Source organism: Chamaea fasciata, unplaced genomic scaffold (genome assembly GCF_029207755.1).
Source record: "Chamaea fasciata isolate MVZ Bird 193981 ecotype frontalis unplaced genomic scaffold, bChaFas1.0.hap1 SCAF_13, whole genome shotgun sequence".
Lineage (NCBI taxonomy): Eukaryota > Metazoa > Chordata > Aves > Passeriformes > Sylviidae > Chamaea > Chamaea fasciata.
In genome coordinates this window covers 11,128,692-11,148,370 of record NW_027094098.1, presented here as the reverse complement: position 1 = coordinate 11,148,370, position 19,679 = coordinate 11,128,692, and the positions used below count along the sequence as shown (strand labels likewise).

Below are 19,679 nucleotides of genomic sequence, written 5' to 3'. Positions count from 1 at the left end.
CTTGTTTGCTGCAGCATCTCACTTAGGTATCTTATGTGGGCAACCTCATTCTTGCCACACTGTCCCCCAACCCAACTTTCCTGGCAGCAGCTCAGCTGGACAGCACCTGGCTGGGCTCAGCCTATGTGGGAAAAAAAAAAAAAAAAGATTTCTTGAATGAGTTAAAAAGAAATCAATGTGAAAGTGGTTGTTTCTGCCTCAATTTCACTTGTGCGAAGGAAGCATGGTATTTGTGGCTCTTATGGTTACCTGGATCAATCTCTCCTTCCACAGTGTGCCAGTTATGAACCACAGGCAAAATAAAAATACTTCCTTTAAAAATTTAGAGTTGTCTCTTACAACAATCTATGAGGCTCCCTTTAACAACACTCTGATGGATATTCCAGCACTTGGGATACCTGCCTCATATTTTACAGTTTAAACCCTTGTTGCAGCAGGAGTCTTTATCACCAAAGATTATTTTCATGTCAGATGGAAACAAGCAGAGTAAGTGCTATTTATTCTGTACATCTGCATTTCTTTCAGCATATGCAGCTAGTCACATTAGCTACACTTTCTCTTTATGGATGCCTGGGAGATTGCTATTTAAACAAGGAACATTCCTTCTTCCTCCTCCTCAAAAAAAAAAAAAAAAGTTTTCACAAAAGTGGGAGGAGGAGGAAGAAAATTAAGCTAAAGCAGCACAATTACATCAGCTTCAGCAGCATTTTGAGTAGTAGGTGGGAGGGTGAGCCTCAGAGAAAACCCCCACTTCTGCTTGGGGTGACATCAGGGGAGAGAGATGCCTAGAACAGCAACAGTGGCAGAGCTAGAGACATGTCAGTGTGAAGCGCCCACTCTTTCCAAATGGGATTTGAACAGGGCCACATGTTCAGTGTAGTTATTTCAAATGACTCTGCTTGGGCTGTCCGGCTGTAAAGGGCAATCTACGCACAAGACAGGCATCCCCTGCCATTTTTCTAACCTATCTTTTATTTTTCCTTCTAGTTAACTTCCAGAGCAGCCTTCATACTGTTCCTGTGAGCACTGAGCAGGCACAGGCCCTGCATTAATATCAGACCAACACTTGCCAGGACCTGCTCAGTTATGACCAAAGCCCTATTCCTGAATCCCACCAAAAAATGCTGTCCAGGTTTTGACTGTATCAGTAGCAGATGGATGATGCCAATGATAAGCTTGCACATGGAAGAGGGATTTTGATTTCCAGACCAAAATAACATTTCAAAGATGATTTCATTAATGCCATCTAGCTTTCCAAGACAACACTTACTCTGATACCTGTAAACAAAATGTGCAATTGCCTTAAAAGGCATAATATGCAATTTCTTTCTTGGTTATTGGCAGTTTTGCCAGTTAACAAGCTGATAGCATCAAAATCAATACCTCACTTTGTCCTTCAGACTCTCTGACTTCTAGCTTTCCAGGAACCAATATCATACCCTTAATTACTAGGGCAAATCGCTGAGTTAATGGACATGAGGGGAATGGTGCTGCTACATATGGTTTACAAAGGGGTCTTTAGGCAGTAAAGCACAACAAGATGTACTAACCAGTGAAAATAGGGCAGATCTTTTCCCAGCATGTAATTCCACCTTCGGAGGTATACTGTCCTAGCACCACCTCCAGGAAAAACACGGGAAGACCTCCCCCAAACAGGAAAATGAAATAAGGTATAAGAAATGCACCTGTTGAGAAAATACAATAGAACACTATGAGATGAATTGAATGAACTTATGCAAGATCATCAAAAAAGTGGCAACAGGCACATATAAACAAAGATATTTGATACTTTAATATCACTGTGCAATAATTTTATTTTGGGGTATGTTTTCTCATTTTCTCTGCAAAAAGGATGAGTATAGGCTGGAAAGGGTATTTTCTTACCTCTTTAAAGTAAATATCTTCAATAACAATGGCAGATTGTTAGGCACACAATACTTTCATTTGGCTCAGACTGCTCTTATTCTGAAATCCCCTGGTTTGAAATCCTACTGGTCTATATTAATAGCATATCTTTTGGCTTAAACTCAGACTCAGTTATAGCAGAAGTAAAAGAGCAGGAAAAGTTCAATAGCACAACATTTGAAATTGCTGGATTTTTTTCTCTACTGAAGTTTTAATAAAAACTATTCAGCGATGAAGCAATCTCTCCTGAAAACTGGTGAGGGAGACAGAAAACATATGTATGAACAGTCCCCTTAAAAACTGGATGAAGGCAGTGAAAAAACAGCGAGCGCAGGGCAGAGAGACTGATTCCTGAGCACGGAATAAAAACTCACCTCCGCCATTTTTGTAGCAGAGATACGGGAACCGCCAGACGTTTCCTAAACCAATGAATCCACCCGCCACGGACAGCAGGAAGTCGATCTTGCTCGCCCACTTCTCCCGCTGGGGTGGCTTTCCCTCGGCCTCATCCTCAGGCCGTGTCCCCGGGCTCTTGCCGGGGGAGGGTTTGAGGATGTCCTTGTGGAAATCTTTCAAGCACTGAAGCTTTTCCTTTGTTGCCATATTTCTGCTTTCTACACAAAAAAAAAAAAAAAAAGAAAAAAAAAGAAAAAAAAAAAAGAAAAAAGAGAAAGGTATATTAAAGTGTCTTTACCAGCTGAGCTCTCTAACATTGCGAGAACTGTTCAGCCACACCCATTCCATACAAAAGAGTGCTGTTTATGAAGCTGAGATAGGAAAAATACATTTGATGACTTCACTGACCAGGAGAGGCAAAGTCCCCATGATTGACTGGTCACCTGTCTGCAGCCAGAGCAGTGCAGAGCACTGTGAAGCTCTGGCACGGCTCGCTGCTGACCTGCTGCCTGCAGGGAAGGGGTGCCCCAGGAGCACTCCTCGTGCTGACTCCTGCACGTGGTGCTCCTGGACAAGTGTCTAATGCTGCTTCCATGCTCGAAATAAAGTACAAATCACTGTGCCTAGTTCCTTCTAAATGAGAAATACAGAATAGTAAATATCACCTTTCCAGATAAAACCCATTCTTCTAGTTCCCAATAACCTGAGCGACCCTATATTATTTATTGCCTGCAATTTCCATTCCCTGAAGTACTACAAACCTTTCAGAAAACTATACATTCATAAAAACTGCAATGGAAAGTCATTTGTTCTAATCAGCCAAGAGGAACTGAAGGAATCTCTTCAGTTTATTCCATTTTCATAACTGCACTGTTTTCCCTTGACACCAATAAAGGAACAAAAAGAAGCTTTTATATTCAATTATTGTGAAATGCACACCTATGCAATGGAACAGTTTGCTGAGAATGATGGCTTCTTAGTTAATTTAAAAGTCAGTGGCATGAGTCATATTAAATCATAGCTGGTTTATTATTTATAATTTATATGTATAACTTATTATCAAAATCATAGACTTTCAAAAATAATAACAGAAATAATTTTTCTAACAAGCACCTTTTTAACCAAGATCTTCTAATGAAAACAATTTAGGAGTAACTTGTAGCTTTCATGTTAACTGAGACCTCCGGCATATGCAGCCAATTCATTCCCCACATAACTCAAGTGACTTCAGCTGGATCTGACCAGTTATTTTTGCAGTGTGTTGATACTGAAATTTTTACCAGAACCAGGCAAACCAGCAAGTTTATTCCAGACCACAACCATTTGCTGCTTATACATGTCATTATGAGTGCAGTCATTAAAAAATCATGCTGCAGATTATCCTGTTTGATAGCTGCCAGCCTCCCCCATACCTGCATACTGGTTTTGATCTCTAACCTGATTGAGCTCGTGGCAGTGACCTGAAGATTGAGCTGACACTAGCTCTGCAGGAAGTTTTTAATCTGAACATGATTTTGAGATAGATATGCACCACTGTACCTGTAATGCTTTCCATTCAGCACGCTGAGTGAACTCACGGAGGGCTAACACTGCCACAAAGCACAGCAGCTCCGCGCTCGCCCCACTGGCACATTGGTGGCCTTCGCAAAGCAGGCGCTGCGACAGCAGCTGCCTATCAGGCCGTGATCTAAAGAGGGACTTTAATCTCCGCAATGTTAATCATTATGACTTTCTACTGGCTTTTAAACAAGGCCACTGGTGAGCGCACTGGGTGACACGAGCACTGCAATACCTCCTGATCAACAGCAGAGAGAGCTCACAGAAGGAGAAAGTGAATCACAGGGTGATGGACCATCACCCACTGCAGGGGGATGAAGGCAGGACATATTCCACTAAAATATCTCCTGTTGGTCACTGTTAGAGACACGGTATGAGATAAAGCAGTAACGGAATGAAAAGTTGTAGGGCCAGCACTGGAACAGCCTTTAAGCACGTAGTTGCCTTTGGGGTGTAATTCACAGTAGCTAACTTGAGTTGTGTCATGAATGGAGATTAATAGAGGTGCTTCTAAAAGGGATTCACAGCAACCTTAACCTCCTTGAGACATCTGCATCTCACACCATGCCCCGAACAGGCACCATCCTGCATAAACCCCTGGAGCCCTCTCCTGAGGGAGAAAAAAACCATAAGTGGATGCAACTACTTTTCTTCAAAGAGGTGGTTGATGCCCTGCTCTCACTGCAACAGATACCAGGTATGGAGAAAGCTCATTTTTGCTTTCTTTTGCTATTTGTGCTGCTTGAATCCCTATCTTTCATCTTGCAGGAGCGTGTCATAACCATCAGGCAACAGGCTATTCTGGGCTAAGGAATGGAGGGCATTTGGATCGTCTCATGGAAGCTGTTCTTCACAGCAGTTATTGAAACACTCATCAACAGAGGGACAAAGCATGCAAAAGAGAGAGACTCACACCTAGTGTTTAGGGTATGCTCTTATTTTTCACACAATTTTTTGGTGAACTGGTGGGACAGCCATAAACCTGCTTAAGAGGGCACAGAGATATATAGATTTATAGACCCCTGCAGGATTAGGTTTGAAATAGGAGCTTAACTGCTCCCCATGGAGACTGATACTGGAAATACCCCGAAACAGAACACTGGGAACACAGGCTCCCCTTATGTAAAAAAACCTAAGGGGACCTGCAGTATTAGCCACCTCGAAGATTAAAAACTTCAGGATTGCAATTTTTTTGCAATCTACTTTTATCTCGTGACACAGAGTTCTTTATTTTTCTGCCAGCTCTAATCCTCTTGCCTGCGGATTTACTTTGACCCAGGTGTTAGTCAGTTCTACCCAGTTTGCAAGGCTGACCAGTTGATTGCATTCGGTAAACCCTGACTCTCCCTGGGACAAGGCGATCAGCCCGTGGTTTCTCCCAATTACCCACACACAAAATGTGAAATGTTGCCTTTCCAGACTCTTTGTAACTGAGTGGAACTGCATTATAAAAAAGGGATTTCTAATTTGTCTCAGGATACCCCAAATTAATGGCTGTGCTTGAAAACCTAATTAGTAAGCATAAATTTTGCTTCAGCCTTAGGTGGAGTGTGATGACGGAGCGTGATCTCTCCCTTAGTCCATGAACCCTCAAGGTCATGCTTGCTTTTGGGGTCATTTCACTGTATGGGTGGCAGGAGATGAGCCACCATAACTTTGGTGCAAGTCACCAGCTCCCAAAAGTGGGGCACACTACCTACCCAAGGCATGCCCAAAATTAGTAACAGCCCAGCTTTACTGTGTACAGATTTGCTAAAATCCCGATTGTGTCTGGAGGGCCGGCAGCTGTGGCTGGCAGGCACGTACAGTCCACCAGTACCACAGGAATTGTCGCTAAGCAGCCACCTGGGACTGTGGTCCCAGCCCATGTCACGTTCAAGGGATGTTGGATTTATCCCCCTTTGCTGCCAACCATTGGTGTCCACCCAGCCATTCCCAATTACAGGAACTGTCTACAAAGGCTGCAAGGGTGGGGGGTACGGGCGATTCTCCCTGGCGAAGAAAAGCCAAGAAAAGTAAGTTTGTTTAGTGAAAGGCATTGTCTTTTTCCTTAATGGGGTAGGAGTTTCATTTCCTTTAGCTGTGTCCCACTGGGTGAGGCTAAAATGGCTCTTAGGGGAAATAGTCTGACAGAGATGCTGAAACAATATGTTGTCACCGCCCAGGTCAGAACCAGAGAATAATAGGTTATTTTTACTGTATCACTTAGTGGGGATGGTATCCGAGATCTAAGTCCATCAGATTCCCCCAAGGAAATACATTGTGAAAAAATGCTCTTACAACCACATAGTCCAAAAGGAGTGATCCAAGTCTGAGGCATACGTCTGCCTCCCAGAGACACACGTCTGCCTTCCAGGAGCCACATCTGACTGTGAGAGTACCCCCTCCAGGAAGCTTCAGATGGCCCTCGGAAGCTTTGGCTTCATCTGATGAACTCAATATGGATAAATAAAAAGCAGCAGTCAAGCTTGCTATTTATGGTGTGCCCCTAGGCTGAGCCCAGTCACACTGCAAGAGCCTGACCTGAAAGCAAGGGGGGAAAAAAATCCAGACTGGGTCAGGCCCAGAACTGCTCTCACATACACTGGTACAAACCCTCATTAACTGAGGATGGAGTAATCAATTATCAAATCGATGCTGGTAAAATATGGAAAAATAGAACAAGGGATCAAAGGGCACTTTACACTTCTCAAGTATCTGCCTGCTGGTGCAGCCAGGAGGCCTTTCCACGGGAGAGTCACGTGTCTGCCCCTTGCACAAATTTCCTCAGGGGAAATACCCTGCAATAACCCGGGCTCTCTTGCTGCCCTCCATAACTGATCAGTCTTTGGTGCACAGGTGAAAATACCATGAGACCAGCCATAAGAGGAGCACTTTCACAGCCAGCTCGGCTTGGGCCATCCCCTGGGCTACAGCTATTGGATCTTTACACGTAGAGCCTGCACCTCAGATAACCCATACCCTTTAAAAAAAATACTGGCATTGAAATGTAATCCCTCATAACATGCAAAAAAACGAGGGGTAGAGGAAGGGGGAGGTGCTGCACAGAGGGGCCAGACGGTGAGCGATGCCCCATGAGGGAAGGCTGCCAGCACAGCCAGGACCTGCTGGTTGTCAGAACAGACACAACTCCCAGTACTGCTGAACCACTGACTTTTTTTGACAGACAACCCATGGATTACACATCTGAAAGTACACTGTGTTCAGTTTTTGCTTTGGGATTACAGTAATGATCCGCTCCAAGCTTCTTACAGCCGAAGACAAGCAACCAATGCACAGCAACACCTTCTAGGAGGAGCCTTGAGGACAAATCCATCATGGATGCCACCTCATTTAATATCACTAAAAATCAAATCTTTCCAACAGTGTTTTTCCAAATGCTGATGGAAATGGGAAAATTAAAGTCTGACTATACCCACAGATATGTGTTTGTAAATATTTACACATGCTAAAATGCACGCCCTGTCTTGCATTCGAACACCAGAAACCACAGCAAAGTAGATATTTCTTTTTTGGCCAATGCATATAAACTTTGATTAAGGATACAACATACTGAATTGTTGACCAGAATGGTAACTGCATGTGTTTTTTTCTGGCTTCTTTTTCTGTTAGAAAACTAAAAGCAAAGTGCACATTTAGAGTGTCTTTGACCTTGATGGGAATGCTGCTTGAAGAATGACTGTATGGCTGTACCACTGATTTTATGGACTATTTTTGCAGTATGATGTGTATCATCATTACTTCTGCTTTCAAGGACCCTTCTCTACTAAGTTCAGCCTGTGCAGACTGTATATCTTGAGCTTCTCAGCGCTCTCTCATCTTTTTCTGCCTCAATGACTTTGGAAAGGCATCAGTTTACCACATTATAATTAATTTTTCTAACCCTGTTTAAACTCACTGCCTCTTTAGACATTACCATCTCTCTTATTTTTCTGTCATTTATTTTGTATCCTGCAAATTGAAGTCAACATTCCTTTAAAAACTGAGCTTTCCCTAGAACTGCCAATCTATTTGTGGGTTGGCTCTTTTAAAAAAGTATTATTATTTTGCATTCACATTAATGAATATTTCAAAATTAGATGCCCCGATTGCTGGATCAGAGCTGGTCTTCAAATAAGCAGCTTCCACTTTCCTTGAGGGCAATGGAAAAACTGCTATTGATTTCAACAGTAGTAGGATCAGATCCCAAATAAAACTGCATTTATTACGTTTGGCTCATTTCCTAGGATTACTTGGAACTTTGAAAGCTCTAATTCTTGATGTTGACAGCTCTCCCTCCCTCCCAGGGCAGTGTGGTTAAGCCAATCGATACGTGATTAAAATAAACAGCCCCTTGATCAAACTCATGGCTTTAGTGCAAGTCTTTCTGATCTGGAGGAAAAAAAGCCTTTATGTCTCCCAGCCTTCAGGGTCCCACCAGTATCCAAGGTGCAGTTGACTTCACTTATTGTCCCTAATTTATATCCAAGTTCATTCTGCTTCATTGACCAAGATACCTGTGATTTCTGAAAAACAATACCACTCCCTCTGCTACACATACTGCCTCTCTTCCTCTTCAAAAGTGCCTCAAAAATTCCCTGAACTACAGCTCACTGTTCTGTCTTTAATGGACTCCTCTTTTTTCTGCATACTTTTCCCTGGGTTTGGGCTACTATTTAAACCCTAGAATCCATTTGTCCTTTATTCTTTCTCAGCTTTTGCTCCAGCTTTCTCCATCTCCCTTCTCACTTCATCATTTCCTTTTCTTTCACTGTGATGCTTTTTTTAGCCTTCTAAGATTGACTGGAAAATCTGTTACTGAAAATTTTCTAGGAGGAAAATGAACTTCTTCATAAAGCTGAAGCCTACTCTGAAAGAAAAGCCCAGGGCTTAATGCAATTTATTTTTCATCAGTTGTGGTCTGGACAAAAGGTATCTTTTTTCCCTACATGCTTTTTTTTTTTTTCTTGCTGCTGTTTCCATTCATGCTCTTCAAATGCTTCAAATAGGCACCATGTCACAGCACTGAGCTGTTATAAAATTCTGCATCTTTGCTCAGATTTCAGCAGCAGAAAATCTGCAGTCACATAATACTCTAGATGCTCATTTTGCTCTACTTATTTGTGTCAAAGAACAAAGCAGTTACAACTAAACCCAGTACAGGAGGAAATGAAAAACTCCTTTTCCGTTCTGCGGGGTGGAAAGGAGGAAAATGAATACTCACAAATTCCAATGGATTTCAGATGAAACATGATCCTGACCCTAAAGAGGGGCTGAAGCAAGGATGATGCTCCCCAGCCTCAGGGATAAAGCCTGATTCCCCAGGGAGATGGCACAGGGCAGTCATGGCAGTCAGTAGGGAAGAGCATGGGATGCAGTGAAGTAGAGGTCTGGCACACTGAGTCTCACTGGTTATGACCCTGTCCTACTGAAATCCCCTGTGGGCATGCTGTCTCCTGTATGCCAGTGGGAAACCAAGTGTCCTGCCTGGAGAGCCATGGTGCTCCTGCTCTGTCCCCTCCTCAGAGAAGCAAGCCCAGGGGTTGCTTCTTGCAAAGTCAACCAAGGGGGAAGGAGTGCGAGGTTGGCAGAGGCAGGGAGACTGAGAGGAAACCACTCGTCCTTTGCACATTGTGCGGGTAACTCTGTGCAGGAGAACAACCAGTTCTTGGGTTTGTTCACGTGAAGCCAACTGCTGACCCAATTTAATGCCTCTGGGTGTGCCAGCTCACAGCCTCCTGACTGTCAACAGGCTGGAAAGAAGCCCAGTTTCCCACTGCCATCCCTGCCTGCTCCCTCTGTTCTACCAGCTCACCCACTGTGAAAGTGGAAAACCATTACTTTACTGGGTGACACCACCTCTTGAGGCCTTTGTCCTTATGAGAGGGCCCTTAACAAAATGCATTCTATCCATGTGGTGTAGCAAGCTGATGGGTTTCCAAGCAAGATGGGCGTTGTTGAAGATTCAACAAGCTGTGCACATCCTCAACTCTTCAGCCTCCTTGTACCCTGAAGTTATACACCTTTTGACCAAGGGAACAAGCATTGTTGTATTTTGCTTTCAATTCCGAAGGTCTGTTTCTGAAGGGATTGCAATTCTCTATCAAGCCCTGGTGTCAATTAAGTAAGTTCTATTGCCACAAATAAACCACATCAAAATCAATTAAGGGATGTCCTTCATCCTGCCATAAAAAAAAGGCAAACCCCCTAAAGCTCACAAAGCTTATGAACTCAAACAGTCAGTGGTGTGCACTGTACCTATTGAATTTTTTACATGTGATTAATAGTGCATTGATCCTATGTGACACTTCTGCAAGGCACTTGCAACACATGATAATGTCAGACAGCAATTTCCATGCTACAATAATGAAGCACTGTCCCCGTGCAGGGAAAAGAAACAATAAAGTAGTCATTTAGTGAGGCAAATGTGCAATAAAACACATGAATTCATTATTTCAAAGTAATTTTTTCTTGGAGATCAATCATTTCGCCCTCACCTGTTTTTTCTTTCACACTAAATCTAAATTTTGCCTTAGATTAACTGAGTTTACCAATGCTAATGTTCAGGGCTTTCTCGCAGTTGAGGAGTACTGTACTTTTCATTATGTTTTCTAAGTAAAAAACAGATAGATGTGTAAGACTACACATTTTTTGGAAGAACAAGTAGAGTCTTCCATACCCAGCAATGGCTTTGATCAGCTGTTGCCATACCTGCCTAGGCCACGTCCACACAAAGCCAGAGTTATGTTTTTACTGCCTCTATCCATTCATCTTAAACAATAAGTGAGGACAGATTTTTATCCCACCTGTGACAGCTGTACAAACATGTCACACAGCACCTTTTTCCCAGAAATCTAGATCCCCACACCATCAGTGGAAGGGAACAACCCCTTCTTCTTCTTTGTTCCCGTGCCCCATCTGCCCAACACCTGGTTGTTTTATTTTTTTCTAGAATACATTAATGGAAGGAAGAGTTGTGCAACACGGCACCATAGGTGGAAAGCAGCCAGCCAACCTGTACCAGGAAAACAGCTATTACATGCACGCGATCCGCCGTGTTAGTCCCATTACAGGGCTATAAAATCTGAGCAGGTTACAAAGCCCTGAGGGCTGGGCCACGAGCACTAAAACTTAATGGTGAGAGTGAGCTACTTTTGATTTTAGCCTTGACTTCTCCTCCATGCTGGCAGTAAATATCAGCAAAAATATGACTCAGTGACAGAAATGAGCTGTTATCTTTTCAAAAGTGGAGTGTCAACCCTTTGCTGATGAACCAGGGTACTCAGGTGACTGGGGTGCCTCTGCTCACAGACCTCCAGACACAGAAATTTCCTAAGCACCCCGAGGTTTAATTTACTCTTGTTGCTTTCTTTCCTTCAAGCAAAAAGAAAAAAAAAAAGGAACAAAAACTTCAGGCGTATGAAGTTTCGCACAGGAAATGAAATTGAAACCACTGACACGGCAGCGCAGCAGTGCAGGCGGGTCTGCAGGAGACGTGCAGAAAGAAGAAGTGGCAAAGCTGATGAACAAGCTCAGGGAGAACACAACTCTGCAAAACAGGTTGGTGAAACATAGACTTTCACACACACAAAAAAGTGAAGCTCTGTAGACACTATGATATTTATTTGCTCTCCTGCAGCTGGTGCCAGGTGCTGGTTTGCACGGCCAGACAATGGCACGTTTTGTTTAATCCCAGAACAGCCTTGGCTCTGTCTCCAGCTGCAGCCCTGTCCTCTCAATTTCCCTGGCTGCCGAGAGCCACTAGCTGCGCTCCTCAAAGGCATTTGAGAAGGAATACCACTGTGTCCTACAGGCCTTGCAGTGGCCATTATTTAATAATAATAATAAAAAAATCACTAATTTGATCACTGCCCATCCGCTTTGAAGTTCTGAGTTGCAAGCAGAACCTTTGAACTGACCACTAAACCACCATGCTTTTAAATACCATGTGATTCAGACTGATTCCCAACCAGAGGTGTATTTTCAGTTCAGTTTTGCCATGGGTCTCTGACATTTGCTTTCACAGACCGAAAGCTGTGCTCATCATGTCAAGAGATATGAAAACCAAATAGCGCCAGAACAAATACTCCACTTTTCCAAGGAAACTAACACATAAACCACTTCTACATACCACGGTCTGCAAAGTGCAGAGCACATACCAAGCAGGAACAAAAACCTGGGCCCACACACTACTTGGACAAAAGCCCCACAGAATTCACTCTTGAATTGCTGCCTCCGAAGGAAATTGTATTACAGCAAAAGCTGACTCCAGAACAAGACACAAGCATCTGCAGTCCCACCTTCACACCAGGGTCAATCCCACAGGCTACAGGTACTTGTTTCCTTGTTTTTCTGTTGGCTTTTGCAGGTAAGCTTCCCCAAATACAGCATGACAAAATGTGAACAACCTGAGTATTTTTCTCCATCTTCTTACCTTTTCAAACAAATGCTAGGCTGATGGTTTCATTGCAGGTTCCTTTTATTGTCCTGGCCTCATTACTATAAGCTGAACTTACTCCTGCAACCAGCTGAGGATTTTTCTGAGTGCAATGTCATCTTTGCGAACACACTTAAATAGGATACCAATATGGCACATTAACTTTAGTATCTAAAGCTGTCTTCATCATGACTACAATTATTTTTCACCACTTAGTTTTCTTATGAAAAAGTTAATAATAATGGACAGGTGAACAGGACAGGGAACTTGTTTGCAGTTCCACTATAAACAATAGGCACCCAACAAACAGCTGAGACAGCAACAAAAACACTTCACATGCAAACTAATGGTAGGAAGCGAGAGACTTCCGTTGGTTGACTTGTCTGAATTTTTGGAGGTGACCTGTACAAGAGCTATAAGAACTTGTGACAGCTTTACAGAAGGAGAAATCACCTAGGTGATTCAAAGTCAGATGTACTGCTTGAAGTTCCACATTTGGATTCTATCTGCCCATGAAATTTGACTTGTAACCTATTGCTTGTGTACTGCACAAAGAGCAGAGAAGAAAGGAACTTCAGCCCTACTGAGCAACAGTATCTTCCATTACTATATTCCCTATACCTGGCAAAAACCCCTTTTCACACTTGAAAGAGCAGTACTCTGCATCATTTAAGCAGGACCTGTATCAGGTGAGAGTATTTCTGTGGTTACAGAAAAAGAAGGGCAGCAATGAAAGCAAGTCTATCCTGTTAAATCTTGATTTTAGAATCCCGCCTTGTATAAAAGGGGACAACAAAAGCTTTTGGTTGCTCATATTTAGTCTTTCTTCAATCCACTATGGTAGCCCCTTTGTAAACTTCACTTTTGATATAACCTGATGGGAAATTAGGTGTTTGCATAAGCAATATACTTCATGTTGTTAAAGCAGGGAGATGGAGAAAAAGCACCTTATCTTGTCAGACTTGAAAGAGAAACCCTATGAAATATTCCCATTTCTTTTTCCTACCAAGGGAGATTTTTAAGGGTTTTTTTGCCCTAGAATAGCTACATCATTGTTAAAAATCCCCGAGGCTGATATGGTGAATCTGAGTGCGATCTTGCTTTCTCTCAGCACAATTACAATAACATTGTTCTGACAAAGGGGGATTTTTGGCTTACATATGGGCCAGCCATGAAAATTTGCTACCCAATGAAGCTCGCAGACGCCCCTGTGCACGTCCCAGCTTTCTGGCAGACAGCTGCAGGGCTGGGAGGGCCTTGAGCTGAGGAGCAGATGCTCTGTGCAGCATTAACTCCCTCACGTGGTTACAGCCGCATGAGGAAACCAGCACGTAATGGCCCAGCAAGGGCAGTTGGTGACTCACTAAATCCTAAATACCCCAAAGCTCTCTTCAAGGCTGCTAGAGAATAAGATTTCTCACTGAAAAGGAAAAAAAAAAGGGTGATATTTACTCTTAAATACTTATCATCCTGATATAATCATGCTTTAAACTCTTCAGCTGATAACTTCAGTTGGAACTTACTGAAGATTTGAAGAGAACTCAAGTGAAATCCTGTTACAAATTCCAAATAATTTGAGAGATGCCCAAATTTCACCTGCTAATCTCACCTGAGGTCACCATTTACAACTTGTTATTGTTCCCAAGTAAGTAAAACCTCTGTCACCTCACTGACCTTCAGGAGGTCGCTCCTGTTCTATGCAGGTATGAATGAGAGTGATAATGACAGGGAGTGAGGAGTTAATGACATGCACAGCACTATGGCTGAATCAGTACAGGAAGTGGGTATTAAACAGAACCATAAAGTAATTCAGGTTAGAAGGGATTTCTGGAGGTCACATAGCCCAGCCTCCTGCTCAAAGAAGGGCCAATATCAAAATCAGACTGGCTTGCTGATGGCCTCATCTGGTCAAACTGTGGCCAAGAGTGGAGACTGTACAATCCCTGCGCAACTCATCCCACTGCTTCACTCTGCTCAGAATGAACATTTATTCCATATAAATATTCTGAATGTCTCTCTTGGTCAAAGAAAGAAGATGAAGAGGAAAAGGGTGAGGAGGATTAATACAGAAGAACAAGGTGATACCAAATGGAAGGCTCACTCTTCACTCTTCTGGTACTGCACACATACAATACAAGCAGTTGGAAAGCAAAAGATATTGAGGGGTTGGGTGGTGAGTGACAAATGGGTAAGCTCCAGGTTAACTACAAAATAAGCAACAGTCCCTGGTGGCAGCATATCAGACAACACCCCTTTTATTGTCAGAGTAAAACATACTCCTTTAAGAAAACCAAACAAAAAGCCCTACTGAGTGCTTCAGTGCATGCCAAGCAATTATTGCTTTCCACAATGTGTCCTGTGACTCACTGTGCCACAATGAACTGGCATATGGTGCTCATTCAGGCCATGTAACTCACACATTAGCTCTCAAGAGCTAATAGTTACTTGGACTCTAGTTAATTTTGGGGGTTTTTAATTTCCCCATGGCAATGCAATAAATGTCATGCTTATTATTTTATTTCTATTATTTAAAAAAAAAAGTTTTTAGTGGCAGGCAAGTGTCATTAACGCCTCAAATCTCTTGTATGCAATGAAAATCAATTCAGACAAACTCCAGCATGCGAAAGCACATAAATAATTGGTAAATACTACCTGTGGTCTTCTGGGTCCAGATTTGACTGATGCCAAGAGCAATCAACTCCTTTTTGGCTGCAAAGGATAGGAGGGCACTCAATACCTTGCAGAAGGCACTCAGTACCTGGCAAAAATCAAGCTTTCTGTGTGCCAGCTCCCCATGAAAGAGCAAACCTTGAAGCACATGCAACAGAAAAGGTTCTCTTCTCTTGCAAGGGAAGGCAATCTCCTACAGAGACACAGAGCCAGCTCTCTGTAGGGCATCAAATACTCTTCTGGGCTGGAAAGGAGACATAAAATGTAACAAAGCTTCTCTCTGAGTGAGTCTGCCCACGAGCAGTAAACTAGAAATCCAGTTTTTATCATGAAGAAAACATCAGAGATGCTTAAATGCAGGGACTGAATAGTGGCAGAAGAAACTACATGTAATTACAAGAAAGTTCTCCTGTAATCAAGACGCCCCAAATCAGCCCAGGCTGCCCCATGACTTGTGAGTACAACCAAGAAAACATGGCTTCAAGAGTGCTAATGGAGCTTTCACCATACCCAGATGATTTCATGGGGGTAAGAATCCTGTAGAGTGAAGATCTAAATTATTTAACACTTGTATTCATTTGACAAAAGTACACTGAAGCCAGTGCTATTCATTAGCAAAAGCAGATCATAAAGATGGAAGTGGCTGATTCAGATTTTGCCCGTGTAGGGACTTAGAGCTACAGCAGAAGTGCAATGGGGTTGAAGGTCAGCAGGGCTGATTCCTGAAAAAGGAGGCCTGACTTTTGACATAATTTACACGATAAAGCAACAGCAATGCTACTGGAATCAACAAAACTATGCTGGCATAAATCAGTTAAGAATTATATCCTGAATTTGTATGTCTTTGAGCTAATTTCACAGGTTTCAAACAACATTAAAATCTCAAATGTGACTCAGAAAGCAAAACATAAACACTTCAGCCTAAAGCTCTACTGCTCCTGATCCCCAAGGACACAATTATTCCTTCGGTGGTTTCCTGTATAGACCAAATGCAATGATTACCAATACAAATATTTTTTCCCTGTGTTTTCGCTTTATAGAATGTAAATTTGGACTGTGTCATCTCAGGTGTTTTCTTTAGCATTTAACACAACAGTGACAGAAGAATATGGTCATGACTTTACCATGAATGGTGACGGGGAATAAGGACCTACTCTGCCTATTTCCTCACCTTGAATCTCCAGAACTGTTTACTTGAATGGGAGATAGCTGAAATTGTGCCTGAAGACACAGCACCAAGACTCCCAGTATTCGACCTGCACTTTTTTGTTACTGCTCCGTAGATTCTTTGCTAATGGTAACAGTATATTCCCCACCTCCTCATAAATATATTTGATTTATTAAAATATTTGGTGCATCTCACTCAGCTACCTTCCTCTAGGAATGTATTTGAGAAGGGGCAAAAATACATTAAAATTAAGTAGAGCTCAGGCCTTTTCCGATCAAAAGTCTTATTCATCTATGTCAAATGTCAGTCTTCATTTCACCCACGGAGATAAAACCAGCCTTTAGGTAATAATCACCTTCTCCTCAATGCAAAGACCCTCCTGCTGGAGAAGGAAATGCTGCCCTTGTCCAGATCCCAAACGTTCATTCTCTTGTTGGCTAACTCATGACAGTTTTAGCTAGATTTTCATGATACAGTATTATTTGTAGCTGCTGTTTTCATGAAGCAGGCATAATAAACAAGTGAGATTTATGTTCCTTTTAAAATTGCTTGAAATAATTAGCATTGCTAAATTTAGACTCTGAAAAAATCTACTGATTTTTCTGTTTTTAAAATAAATACAGAAGCTACAAAGCAATCTACCACCACCAGTCAGGCCTGGGTCAGAATAGTATGTATGCCATGTAGCAGCCAAAATGTGTTTCAGATAAGGAATTAATCTAAGTTCTCCAGACAATCTTTTAAAAGTAAATGATGATTGTGCTGAACGAAATGTTTTAACAACTGCACTGTGTGCTATGTTTCTCTAGCCCAAATGCAGACAGGACTTTATTTTATTCCTGTTCTGGTCTGTACAGGTACAAATGGGCACCCTGGATTTGGATCACACCGGTGAGCTCAATGGAAAGCAGGATCAATACTGAGACGCAGATCCAGACCAGAATTTTGCAGCTGCTTCCTACCTTGATTTATGATGCATCTAAGAGCCCTAGCCCATGTCAGACATCCAGATACCAAACTCAGAGTTTGTGGTTTGCCCTCATCTCTGCATCATTTACTTTTTCCGCTCATTGCACCTCAACCACAGCTTGCTGTATTGACAGTCCAGACACTTATTTAGAGTAAGTAAACACGGTGCCCTCTCCAACCCAATTTGGTTGTTTCACAGCTGGTGCTGCACTTCAGAGCCTGATCCAACAAACCCGCTTCATGACAGCACCGAAAAAACATCCTCTAAAAAGCTTTCCACTCATAGTTGGGGTTTTTTGGTTGGTTGGTCAGTTCTGTGACTCATCACCCTTACAGTATTTTTCTTGGTGCAAGTGCCACCACCTCAGCTGTTCAGGCTTCCTCAGTGCAGTGGGAAAGACAAGATGAAATCCCAGGGGCCAGGACAGAACCTTAACAGTTCTACAAGAGAGGTCTAATGTCCAGCAGATGTTCAGCTGACTACAACCCCAGGAGAGGTGAGGAAAAGATGATCCGCTGTGGGAAAGGCCACATCATGCCATGTATAGAAGAGGTACAGAAACAATATTCTTATTGTATAATGAGGAGAGGTACAAAATGCAGACAAGGAGGAGGCTAAACCTGCCAGTTCTTATGAACTTTTTTAACTAGAGGAAGGAAAATCAGGAAAGATACACAAGTAAGAATGATGAAGCTGGGAAAGGAATCTGGACTAACATGCGAAAGACAGCTATAATAGGTATCAAAATATTAAAATTTTAAGTACTTTTCTCTACATATGGTAAAACAATTACAACTTCTATGTAAATGATAAAATCCCAGGGCATTGAAATAAATAATGGCATACTGTTTCAAAATATTCCTGGATAAAATAAGTGGCATGCAATGGGATGGGGATTTAGTATTAGGAAGTATAAAACCCAATATCCCAGGAGAGCAGTAACATGCCTGAGGAGCAGCTAGCAATGCCATGAATCCCAGAAGAACCTAAAGGTGATTGCAGTTAAGATTAGCAAAGTTATAGGGTTTCTCTGTGTGATGCTTCTGAGTGATGCAGAAGGGTAAAAGGCTAATGTACTTCTTCATGTGGACAAGGGAAGGGATGATATGGAAATCTAAACCATAATGCTATGTCAAAACAGCCACAGTGAACAAATTATGAGTTGTTCAAGTCTCCACAGATTAGAAAGGAGAAAGAGAAATTAAAGAAAATACAAATAAGGACAACAAAAGGGATCTAAGGAGAGAGTAAGAGAGCTAAAATTAATATGTTCTATAAATGAGAAGACTCCTGGACTGAGATCCAGCTATAAATACCTTCCAGGTACTGTGTATAGAGGAAGGTAATTAATCTAGCTCAAAAGACAGTAGGACAAAAAGTAATTGCTTGAATTTAGGAACGGAAAAAATTCAGGATATATAAGAAGAAAAAGTTGTTTGAAGAGACACATCTGCTCAACAAGGCAGATTGTTGAAGTGAGAGCTAAGGCACACTTATGTATGCAGTCCAGAACAGATTGTATAAGGGTGGGGCTCTGGGAAATTTTGCCATCACAACTTTCTACTGTCCAAAAAGATAACCATGGTACAACTCACTGATATTTTAGTTGTGTTCTTTTATGGGTTATCTTCAAGTCTGCTTCTCCATTTAAAGAAAATCCCAAAACAGCACTCAACCTATACATCCAGGTAGTGACAATGCATCTACACCAGAGCTCAGAGCTAGGGGTGTGCAGCACTCCAAGGTGCATGGCAAACTCCTCTGCCTCTCTTCTGGCTATGCAGTGGTGTGGACAATGTCAGTCTGTTGGGTGCTGGGCATGATAGTGTCAACAAGAACAAAAACATTGACCCAGACCTCAGATTATTCTGAGTATCTCAACATTGAGGTCAAAGGCCAAAGTGAGAACTACCTCTTGTGATACTTGTGGTCTTCCTCAGCCTCATGTTAAGACATCCTGCACAGAAGCTTTCAACGTCACTGCATAAATTATGGACTTTGATTTATGATTAGCTGAAAACCAGTGTTTTAGAAACTAGTGCTAGCAGTGTTTAACAACTCTCAGGAGCTCTAAATATAAAATAAAGAAGAATATAAAATAAAATCCCCAAAACATTTGCAACAGACCTTACCATTTTCAATGACAAACGGGTACACACAAATGTGAGGAATATAAAACCCAAGTACCCTTAATACCCTCCCTTAAACAAATCCCATCCCAACTGCACTCACCAATCGGGACTTCTGTCCCCTCCTCAATGTAGATGGGCAGTGGTGATTCCTCCATAGGATGAGGCACTGATGGAAAGTAATGAATTGTGGTAGTATTTGTCGCAAAGTGACTAAAATAAGATGGTCCCTTTCTTATTACAACTACGAATGGCTGGTTACTATCACAAAGAGCCCCTTCTCAAAGTGGTCACCTCCTGTCACAGAGACCAGCCCAAGTCATGGAATGAGGGGTTTATCCCCACCAAGCATTCACTGCCACTGGAGTCAGCTCTCTCTAGATGGGGGCCGGGGAGAGATCCCTGTCCTGGATGCTTCACAATCCTGCCATTTCACTATAACCTCAATACTACCATCCCTTGAGCTTA

General features: G+C 42.3%; 1 protein-coding gene across 5 annotated transcripts in view; it reads right to left on the bottom strand.

The window, feature by feature from the left end:
• SLC6A6 (solute carrier family 6 member 6) overlaps window positions 1-19,679 on the bottom strand; it is a 92,908-nt gene that overhangs the window by 31,048 nt on the left and 42,181 nt on the right. For 2 of the 5 annotated variants that reach the window (XM_066195770.1, XM_066195767.1), the window contains exons 3-6: window positions 19,315-19,380; window positions 14,927-14,983; window positions 2,280-2,519; window positions 1,551-1,685 (exon numbers count right to left, since the gene is read on the bottom strand). In XM_066195770.1, the coding sequence (XP_066051867.1) occupies window positions 1,551-1,685; window positions 2,280-2,519; window positions 14,927-14,983; window positions 19,315-19,369 (487 nt within the window). In that variant the 5' untranslated portion in view covers window positions 19,370-19,380. The remainder of the gene's footprint in view (window positions 1-1,550; window positions 1,686-2,279; window positions 2,520-14,926; window positions 14,984-19,314; window positions 19,381-19,679) is intronic. The other 3 variants (XM_066195772.1, XM_066195771.1, XM_066195768.1) reach the window with 2 other exon arrangements.